Source organism: Anas platyrhynchos, chromosome 28, assembly GCF_047663525.1.
Source record: "Anas platyrhynchos isolate ZD024472 breed Pekin duck chromosome 28, IASCAAS_PekinDuck_T2T, whole genome shotgun sequence".
NCBI lineage: Eukaryota > Metazoa > Chordata > Aves > Anseriformes > Anatidae > Anas > Anas platyrhynchos.
The window spans coordinates 5,203,444-5,214,010 of NC_092614.1; the positions used below are offsets into that span (position 1 = coordinate 5,203,444).

At 51.0% G+C, this 10,567-nt stretch overlaps 1 protein-coding gene across 1 annotated transcript; it reads left to right on the forward strand.

The window, feature by feature from the left end:
- The first annotated feature begins 9,072 nt into the window (after positions 1–9,072).
- On the forward strand, positions 9,073–10,331 carry LOC113840561 (feather keratin Cos2-3-like). The gene is made up of 2 exons (XM_038168925.2): positions 9,073–9,186; positions 9,562–10,331. The coding sequence occupies exons 1-2, from the start codon at positions 9,088–9,090 to the stop codon at positions 9,886–9,888; spliced, it is 426 nt and encodes a 141-aa protein (XP_038024853.1). The 5' UTR covers positions 9,073–9,087; the 3' UTR covers positions 9,889–10,331.
- The last annotated feature ends 236 nt before the right edge of the window (positions 10,332–10,567 follow it).

Genomic DNA, 10,567 nt, shown 5'->3' on the forward strand with positions numbered 1-10,567 from the left:
CCAGCGACAGGACCCGCGGGAACGGGGTTAAGCTGAGGCAGGGGAAGTTTAGGCTTGACATCAGGAGGAAGTTCTTCACAGAGAGAATGGTTGCACACTGGAACAGGCTCCCCAGGGAAGTGGTCACTGCACTGAGCCTGACTGAATTTAAGAAGAGATTGGACTGTGCGCTTAGTCACATGGTCTGAACTTTTGGGTAGACCTGTGCGGTGTCAAGAGTTGGACTTGATGATCCTTAAGGGTCCCTTCCAACTCAGGATATTCTATGATTCTATGATTCTATAACTAAGATATGCGTGACTAGAGTCACTCAAGCTCCACCTAAAAGACAGAAAATAATATAAATTGGCCTAAGAGAGAGGGGATGTTAGGGAAGATACCACCATCAGGGGAGATACCATCCCAAGGGAATACAACATCCTCAGGACCTCCTGACTCCTGGGACCAGTCAATGGGCTGAGCCTCTCTTCCCCCCCATTGGGACACATTTGGGTGAGGTTTGAACACTTGGTTATAAATCTCTCTGGAGTCTTTGATCCTTTTAATGCGTTAATATCTAGGCTGCGCACCTGTCACACCTGTAACATCTGTAACACCTGTAATGCCTGTGTCACCTGTGTATTTCATGCATGCTAGCTTGCTTTTGCAGGCAGTATCGCCGGCAATCCAAAGAACCCGTGTACCTGTTGCTGTAATAAATCGTACTTAATTGCATTGTTATAGCTCTCATTAAGCGCGACTAGTGTAAGGGTGGTTATACGTTATTGGTGAATCTGTGACTGTGATAGTTCAGTGTTCTGAATCCAACCAGACCCCTAACAGTTAATACGCTATTAGTGAATATCCGACTGGACCCCTAATGGTTTATGTGTTATTGGTGAAATTTGTGATTGTGATAGTTCAGTACCCTGAATCTGACTGGGCCCATAATGGTTAATCAGCTACACCCCTTAACATGACAGTCCAAATGCTTCTTGAACCCCAGCAGGCTTGTTGCTGTGACCACTTCCATGGGGAACCTTTTCCAGTGCCCAAACTCACTTGCCATGCACTTCTTAGTAAACTACATATATAGACAGAAAAGTACTCAGAGAATGGGAACCGTGATGGGGTGGGATAAGGTGGGGTGCATAAGCAGGAAATGCCTTGTGGTGAGTGAAAAACAAGGGAACAGGGAAAGTGTGTGGATACAGTCAAGGATCTTGTTCAGCATTATAGCCTCACAGGCCAGGCTCAGAAGAGGCCCAGCACCAGAGCAGAAACAGGCAATGGTGTTCCTGGTACCCCCTCCGCACCCATGCTCTGAAGGAGAGCAGGAAGCAAAGTTTCTTTCTCATGACTGAGGTATAATGCAATGCCTCGTGTGTGGCAATCAGAGAGCAACATTGTGAAAATGAGAAACTCAGTGATACCCTGGAGAAGGGGAAAAAATATATATGCCAGGCAGCTGGAAACACAAATGGTTCACCTGATGACATGGAAAGTCTCCAGTGTTTGGGGAGCAATGGTGGTGGAGTACAAGTTCTCCAAGAAGGTGAGCGTGCTGAGTAAAAAGTGAATTGGGGTATTCAGCGGGTGGTGGTCACTCCCCACAGTGACAAACGGAGGCCATTCCCCATCGCCTTCAGAGATGAGGAGAAGATAATGACAAAGAGGATGATGTGCCAGCCACAATGGTCTGTTAAGCTCAGAAGAAGGTATTCAGTCCCAAAGGTCCTGTTCTTTGGTCCAGGCTTTGGACATGAACTGGCTGAAGGTCTGGAGATAACCTGGTGGCTGGGGTGCAAATGCACTTTACTGACTGACTCATTGAAGAGAGGGAAGAACCCTGCAAATCTCTGTCAGAGTTACTTCTAGGGGTCTCTGGGCTGGGCTGGACAGGGCTTGAAGCAAGCTGCTTTATCATGGGCTGGCAGGAATTTACTCAACCTGGGGCTGAGGGGCTGAGAGCAATCCCCCAGGGGAGTTCTGTTTCCCAGCAGGCTCTGTCCTATTCCGGCAGCCTGCGAAGGGAGGAAAGGACCATGTGGTCCATGTCACCCAGTCAGGATCAGCAATCTCCACACAGCCACATACACCAGCCTGTCTGGGAAAGAGGATCTGGCTGGCAGGTCATGGAGTGAACATGTGAAACAGTGCTGCAAGGGGAGAGCTGAGGGCCCCATCACAGACCTATGCCTTGCACAGGTACATCCTTTCCCTCACCGGTGTTGTTGCACAGCCAGGGCAGCTCTGTGCAGCAGGGTGTCACTCACAGCACAGAGGTACAAGGCGCTGTCAGAAAGCTTGACTTCCTTCAGACGCAGAACACTGGATTTCTCCTCAGTGTTTAGCTCCATGGTGAAACGGTCCCTCTGCTTGGTGCCTGCTCCTGCTTGATAAGAAATCAGTTGAGGGGCTTGTCCCTTCTTCTGCTCGTACCAGAGCAAGCCATAAAATCTGGAGGTTTCATATGTGCAATTGGTCTGGAAGGTGTTTCCCTGCTTCACGGAGACTTGTCCTTCTTCCTGGGTGACGGACACCTGCCCCGTGGTTTCTGGAAGAAAGAGAAGTTCAGCAGCTCTAAAAGGAAGCCTTGAGGCATCCAAACAGGAGTGAATTCAGACCTATGGGAGATAAGTCTCCCTGTCCTTTACTGGGCTGAAATGTCACAAGGCTGGAGCAGTGCAAGGTGGTCTGGGGGCAGAGCTCCCTGGCCAGAGCAGACCCTGAGGAGAGCTGTGCTGTGTGCCTGCTCCTCCTGCCTGCTGTCCTTCTGCCCAGAGGACCAGGGCACGGCCTGTCACGCCTGGCTTTGTGTGCTGGGACCAGTACCCTCCAGCAGGTTGAGGGGCCCACGCAGCTATGGAGAAAAGGTTCAACCTGCTTCCTCGATCCTGTCATCTCAGGGGCCTCCAAGTCCCATCAGTACAAACAAAGCTGAGGTGAGTGGTGGCAGGAGGGAGCCCTGGCTGTGCTGATGAGCAGGGAGGGAATGATTTTGGAGGCCATGGCAGGAACACATCAGGCAGAAGACAGAGTGGACACCCTGGTAATGAGTCCACTTGGACACAGTCTGGCTTATTCTATAGGAAAGGAAAAATGAGGGGCTGCAGAGACATTTCCCTGTGATTCAAGATTTGTTCCCCACATAAATGTGGTAAGGCTGACGAGGGCTTCCTGGGGAAAGAAGATTTATGTCTTGATTAAAAGCCAGCACTTACCCAGCAGTTGCCCCAGAAAGGCAGTGAGGATGAGATACCCACGCTGCATGCTGAGACCGACCCTCCTGTTTGCTGTGGGAGAGAGAGTCAGAAAAGCACCTCCCAGCCCCAAGAGAACAGAGCTGCCGGATGTGACACCTGGGGAGATTCAGTGACAAGATATATTCTGGTCTGACTGTGCCCAGAATGCTCCCTGGGGCTTCTCTCTCCTTCAGCAGGAGCAACCATTGAGGATTGTCACAGTCAGGGGTCCTGGAAGCTGTGGAGGCCACATCATGTGCAGGGGCTGCTCTCATCTCCTCTCCCAGTGGGATCCTCACCTCCTCAGCTCCAACTGCCTTTTCTTCCCCACCAAACTTGTGCACCTTCACCTCAGCTCCGTTGGGATGTTCCTATTTCCTCTGGGAGCAGAAGACACTTTGATTTTTCTCCCACATTCCCAGAAAGAAGGGAATAACCATGCTATGCAGCAGCTAAGGAGCTCTGGCCGTGTGCTGTCTGGTGGGATAACGTAGCATTTGCAAGAGGAACCTGTCTCCAGTGGGGTGTGGGATGCCACAAGCCCAGAGGGGACAAGGACAACCTGTTCCATAGGGTAAAGGGTGGGGAGTCAGCAGAGAAATAGGTGTGGGTTCAGTGGGTCACGTGCACTCACAATGATGGGCCACATGGGGCACCCACCCAGGGCCACATCCCTGGGAGTTTCTGCTTCCCTGATGCTCGGTCCCCCTCTATCACCACCCCTAACACCTTGTCTGGCTTTTCTGTACCTGGCTAGTTGCGTTGTCTTCCCCCATACCTCCCTCAGCACACCTCAAATGTGGAATTCTCAGACACCCAAAGGAATGACTCTCTAAGCCCTGCAGACCCCTACTGTTCCTTTCATACCCACCAGGCAGTGTTAACTTTCTCCTGAGAGAGGGAGTTAGAAGAATCTTTTCAAGTAGAGATACAGCACTGACAGCATTAAACTAGGATGCTACGTAGTGTCTTTACTAACTATGCTGCATTGTGCAAATTAACTAAAGCAAGAAGCCTTGGGCCCCTTACCAAGGTCAGTCTCTTAATAAGAGTGTAAGCGTATCTTAAGAAACTGGCAAAACTGGTCTTGTGGATGGACAAGAGCCAAGGAGCAACCGAGTCTGTGCAAAGACAAGAGGTCAACTAGTGGTGACGAGGACGAGTAATCAACCTTCATCCCCATGACCTCCAATGACCACCACCAGGACACGCTGTGCAAGTGCAGATGGGAGGATTTAATGGAAATGATTCTTTGGATCTAATTTTAATATGAAGCGGGGACAGGTTATGAATATGTATAGGCGTATTGTGAAACTTCATGTATATGTAACTCTTTACTGCATATAACCAAGGCAAGTTGTCACGTCAGGTGCGCATGACTTTGGTGGGACTATCCCCAATACTGCCCAGCACTGAATAAACATACCTACTTTACAATCTTATTGATTCTGGAGTCCGTTTTCCGCAAGTCACTCCCTCTCTCCAATAAATTTACCGTATGAAGCAGTTAATCCACTTCACTGCCTGTGGTGTCCCGAAACAGAAGGAGATTTTTTGTGGAGAAGTTTGGGATCTGCATGGCAGTTCACCTGAGCAGCCACAGAGCTCTTCTGTGCTGTACAGAGCTGTGCTGTCCATATCTTTTGGCATGTGGCAGTGAGCATGTGGTGAGTATGTAGGAGTGAATCAACGTGTTGTTTGATGAATAGAGTTGTCCATTTCTAAGAAAAAGCACAACAAATCCCAGAAAATCTCCAGATAACTTGCCAGTGAATCTCAGCACGAGCAGGACCTGCAGCATGTGCCTTGCCCTGACAAGTGGTCTGTCTTATGTTCTTTGGTGAGCTCCACCACAACCACTCTCAGTCCCCCTCATCAGAAGAGGGTGAGAAGAAAGAAATTTGATATAAGGGAGAAGTAAGAGAGAAAAATAAGCAAGGGCCGCACAGAAGCACAGAGAGAAAAGAAAATTATTCTCTACTTCCCCTCAAAGTGATGCTTGGCCATCTCCTGGCAAGCAGGGCCTTAATACTCAGAGCAGTTGTTTGGGAGGACAGATGTCTTCATAATGAGAGCTCCCCCATTTCCTACCCCTTTCCCACCTTTTATTACTGAGTGTGACATCACATGGTATGGTATATCCCTTTGGTTGGTATGGGTCCGCCACCCTGGTGATGTCGTATCCCTACCTCTTGCCCACCTCCTGCTTCCTGGCCTTGGGGGGCTTTGAGGAAGTCCTGATGCTGTGCCCTCTGCTCAGCAGTCAGCACCTCTGCTCACACAGACAATAGTGATTCCTGCACCAAGGACAGACCTTCAACAGTGCTGGCTAGTGCAGCAAACTCCTCAGTGACTCAGTCCTTTGGCAAGATCCAAGGTTCCACAAGGTGTCACTAGAGTGAGTGTCAAGCACAGATATTTGTTGCATTGCCAGGACTTCATCTCAGCGCCAGAGGTCCTGGATTTGGGCTTGGGACAAAGCTTGTACAACAAGCTCTTGAAACGTTACCGATGCAGAAAATGGACGAAACCCAATGTGGCTGTTCTGAGGCTCCCTCGGGCCTGTGCTGTTTAACTCCAGGCCCTGCAAGGGGACTTCCAAGCACCAGCAACAACCCCACGTGGCTCCGGCTGTGGCTGTGCACCCGCCTCGCCCTCGTCCCACCTGCCTGGCCCCACGCACTGCGGGGCACCCCCTGATGCCCCCAGCTCCGCAGGCCGTTGGCTGCCTTTGCTGCAAGGGCACACTGCTGGCTCGTGTGTGGCTGGGTGCCTCCTGCACCCAAAACCCTTTCCTGCAGGTCTACTTCCTTGGCAGCCAGTCTCCACCCCGTGTTATTCTGGGGGTGGTTCCAGCCCAAGAGGAAAATCCTTTTCTTTGCTCCTTTGCACCATCATGAGATTCTGGTCAGCCCCTTCCTCCAGCCAGCCTGTGTTCTCCACAGCACATTTGTGACCTACGCAGTCACCACCTGTGTGCCCTGGTTGGGGACCATGCACAAACTGACAAAGGGTGCCTTCCTTCCGACTACTTGTGGCCTTAATGAAAGCATTCTGCAGGACTGGATGTCTCTGGCATTGTCAGCTGCTACTCGGGCAGAAGGTGCCCTCCATGTCAAAGGTGCTGGGCAGGGCGTGTGGGAAGGGCTCCCAGGAACTATGAACACTGTGCTTGATGGGCAGCCATAGTGAACCACTCCAAATGCTGAGCATTCATCTGGTGCAAGGAGGGGATCAGTTTACTCTTGGCACTGTGTGATCCCTTTGCTGTGATATCCCACATGCATAGGAGTGACAGCTGCCCCTTTGCCTTCAGGAGAACCAGCCTGACATGGGCTGGATGGGAATCTGTCCCCTCTGCTATGCAGTTCTAGAACAATGCTGGCAGGCCTTTATAGACGGGTGTGAGGAGATGGCCCTGGCGCCAGCACTGACTCCCAGGAGGACCTAGCAATGGCCAGGGGGTGGAAATCCATGACTGATAGGCACCATCAGGAGCCTCACAGCAGTCTGCTTCTCCTATACCAAGGATCCAAACTGATACGGTCCTTGTTGAGGCCTGAATTCTGCAGGAACAGAGGGTGATTTTTGCAGCGTGAGGAAAAGGAGGGCTCAGGAGAAAGGAGCTGTGTTTCAGTGCCTCTTCCCTGCACACATCTCTGCCAGGCTGGTGCTGTCTCCATTCAGCTGCTCTCAGGCTCCTTCTGAGCCCGGGAACCTGCTTCTCTGCAGAACTCATGCACAGAGCAGGGGAGAGTGCTGCCAAGTGCACATACCCTTGTGATAAAGGGGAAACAAGGACACACGCACGTGCTCATCTATACCTGCATGGAGTCCTGCACAAATATGTGCATGCACGTGCATTCACACAATGTCAGCTGCACAGTGGCTGTCACAAGACAAGAGCAGATGTGTGAACACAAGCAACCAGGCACTCAGGTGAGTGCACAAGGTGAGCCTAGAAGGAAAGGTTCTGTATTCTGGGCCTTGATCTCACAGCAACTGGGGCTGGTGGGAATGTGAAGCTCAAAGGCAGCCTTGGCTGCAGTGACTGTGAAATGGTGGAATTGAGGATCCTGAGAACAGCGGGGAGGAAGCACAAGAAACTTGCTGCCCTGGACTTCTGGAGAGCAGACTTTGGTCTGCTGAGGCATCTGCTTGGTAGAGTACCATGATACAAAGCCCTGAAGGGCCCAAGAAAGCTGGTTAGTATTCAAGGATCACCTCCTCCAAAGTCAGGAGCGATGCGTCCCACCAAAGAGGGAGTCAGGCAAAATGCCAGGAGACCTGCATGGATGATCATGGAGCAACTGGCTAAACTCAAACATGACAGAAAAGGCCATAGAGGGTAGGAGCAAGGACAGGTCACCTGGAAAGAATACAGGGAAATTGTCTGAAGAGCAAATTAGGAGAGCTGAATCAAAGAGAATATTTAGCCAAGGAAAGACGCTTTGTTTCCATGCTTGTCTGCCTTGACAGAAGCATGACCAGAAGGTGGAGGGAGGTGATTCACAGTCTCTGCTCCGTTTCAGTGAGACCCTGCCTGGAGTGCTGTGCTCAGCCTTGGTCCCTTGGCACAGGAAAGATATAGACCTGTTAGGATGGGTCCAGAAGACAGCCATGAAGATAATCAGAGGACTGGAATATGTCAGAGGATAATGGTTTAAAACTAAAAGCAAGACAATTTAGATGAGATATTAAAAGAAATTCCTTACTAACATAGATGAGGTCAAAAGCCAGTAGAACAAATCACACACCTGGGGAGGCAACAAGGGACCATCAGAGTGAGTTGACGAGGAAAGGAAGGGAAGGATATGGCATGTCCTCATTCACAGACACGGTTTGGAATCCAACTGAAGCTCATGGGAGTTTCTTCCTCAGAATGGAACTTCAAACAACCCCAATAGAGTGACCAAGACAGACATCACCTGACTGCCTGAGACCTGTCCAGCACTTCTGGTGAGTCTGCCCTCACTGATGCATTCCTGTCCTAGAAATCATCCTCCATGGGGAGGTTTCTAACGCCTCCATGGGGAGTGCAGCTGTGTCCTGTAGAGGCAGGGAGAGGTGACTGCCACCATGCTCTTACACTCTGAATCCTGTGGTACAGAATTAAAGAAAGGATACAAACTGTTGCGGACCCAACTTTGTTGGGAACTGAAATTGGCAATGAACTTCTTAGGGTCAGGAGAAAGAGGGCTTCAGATACAGAAGGCTGCATTTCAGCATGTGTGCAGTGGGCACTTCTGGGCTGTTTTTGTTTTGTGATTGTTCAGCTGTTCTCAGGTTCCTTCTTGCTCTCTTCTTGCCAACTAAACTCTACCACACAGCTCTCTCACACCCCCTGCTGAAAGCAAGATGTGCGCAGAGAATGTGATTTAAGCTAAAGGACATACAAGTGTAGATAGGTATAATATAATTAAGTGAAAAAGAAAAAAAATTATAAAACTAAAGAGCGAAGGTTGTTTGGAAACAAACAGAGAAAATTATACTCCACTTCCCATCAGCAAGTAATGTTCGTCGATGTCTTTGGAAGCACTGACTCAGTATGCCCACGCCTGGTTTTCCTTCCCCTTTCATAACTTTACTACTGAGTGTGACATCATCCAGTACGGAATATCCCTTTGGTTGGTTTAGGTCAGCTGCCCTGGTGATGTCCCCTCCCAACCTCGCGTCCACCTGCATATCTGCTGGCTTTGTGGGGCTTGGAGAGAGTCTTGATGCTGTGTCAGCACTGCAGGAAAGCGAATAAAGCAGGAAATGAAAAGCAGCATCACAGGAAGGCAACACACATCCTGTATCATTAGGTGGGATGTTTTGCATTCAAGAGCAGCTTGTCAGAAAATAGTCCCTGCTTCAAGGGATGCCTCTGGACATGGGGCAGCTAAGGCCCACTATAAAAGCCAGCCCAGCTCCGTGCTCTCTCATCCACTTCTCTGGCCTTCTTCTTGTTGGGAACCAGGTGAGTGTGAAGCCCCTTCTTGTCCCCCTCATTCTCCCACAGGAGGACTCAGTTCCTTGGACCTTTCAGCTGCTATCAGCTGCGTGTCCTGCCAAATCTTGGGACTGCTGGTTGTGGGAGAGTCAAGGGGTAGAAGGTTTGTCATGGAGGAAGATTGGGCCTTTGGTATGATGGCTCCTGTGCTGGAGCCTAGGGTGTATCCTGGCTGTGGTGGCTCTTTTTGGGCCCTGTCAGGATGCAGCCAAGAATGCCTCGCACATCCCTGCACTGCCTCCAGCTCACAGTACTGCCTGTGCCTTGAATCTGTTAGGATGTGGTGGCAGGCTGCTCCTCATGCATCCCCATGTTGAGCTTTCTATCTGCCCTCTCTCCCAGGTGAACCTCCTGCCCCCAGACATGTCCTGCTACGACCAGTGCCGGCCATGCCAGCCCTGCGGCCCGACCCCGCTGGCCAGCAGCTGCAACGAGCCCTGCGTCAGGCAGTGCCAGAACTCCACCATTGTCATCCAGCCCTCTCCCGTGGTGGTGACCCTGCCCGGCCCCATCCTCAGCTCCTTCCCGCAGAACACGGCTGTGGGATCCTCCACCTCTGCTGCCGTTGGCAGCATCCTCAGCTGTGACGGAGTCCCCATCAACTCTGGGTGCTGTGACCTCTCCTGCATTACCAGCCGCTACTGTGGCAGCAGGTGCCGCCCCTGCTAAAGATGCCAGACAGTGCCCCAGACCAGGACCCCAGGAACCCAGAACATGCTGCTGGCCAAAATGGATGGAAGAAGAGACCTCATGTTGTTGTTCTGAGAGGACCTGACCCTCTCTGGCTTGTCCTGTAAAGACAGATAGGAAGGGGCCAGCCTGGAGTCTATGACAACATGGCCACTGTCTACCTAACCTGTTTTCCACACGCTCTTTTTCTTTCTTTGCTTTCTTGCCCTCTCCTTTGTGTGAGGCCCCCAGAAACCAGCCTGGAGAGACCTGGTAGACCCTCTCCCCATGTGGGCCAGGTAGATTGATGCCCTGTTGCAAGTCTGCCATTGGAAAAGCTGAACAGATTTTTGTCTGCTCCTGCTTGCTACGATCTTGGGGCCTCCTCTTGGAGTCACCTCCTTTCCCTCCTGAGCCTTGATAAACATTTGCAGCAACCCTGAGTGTGTCCCTGTGTGGTCTTTTCATCTGGATACTGATGGCCAAGGGAGAAAACCATTCCTTAGTGGGAATAGGCTGGGGGCACTGCCTCATTCCTCTAGGCACTGGAGGGTGGGGCATACTGCAGCAATTCCTCTTTCAGGCAGTGTCTCTTGAAGGTGAGGAAGACATCCCTAGTTCCTCCACAGCCAATGGCCACCAGTCCTTGACTTGTGATGTCTCTGCCTAGACAAGCGCT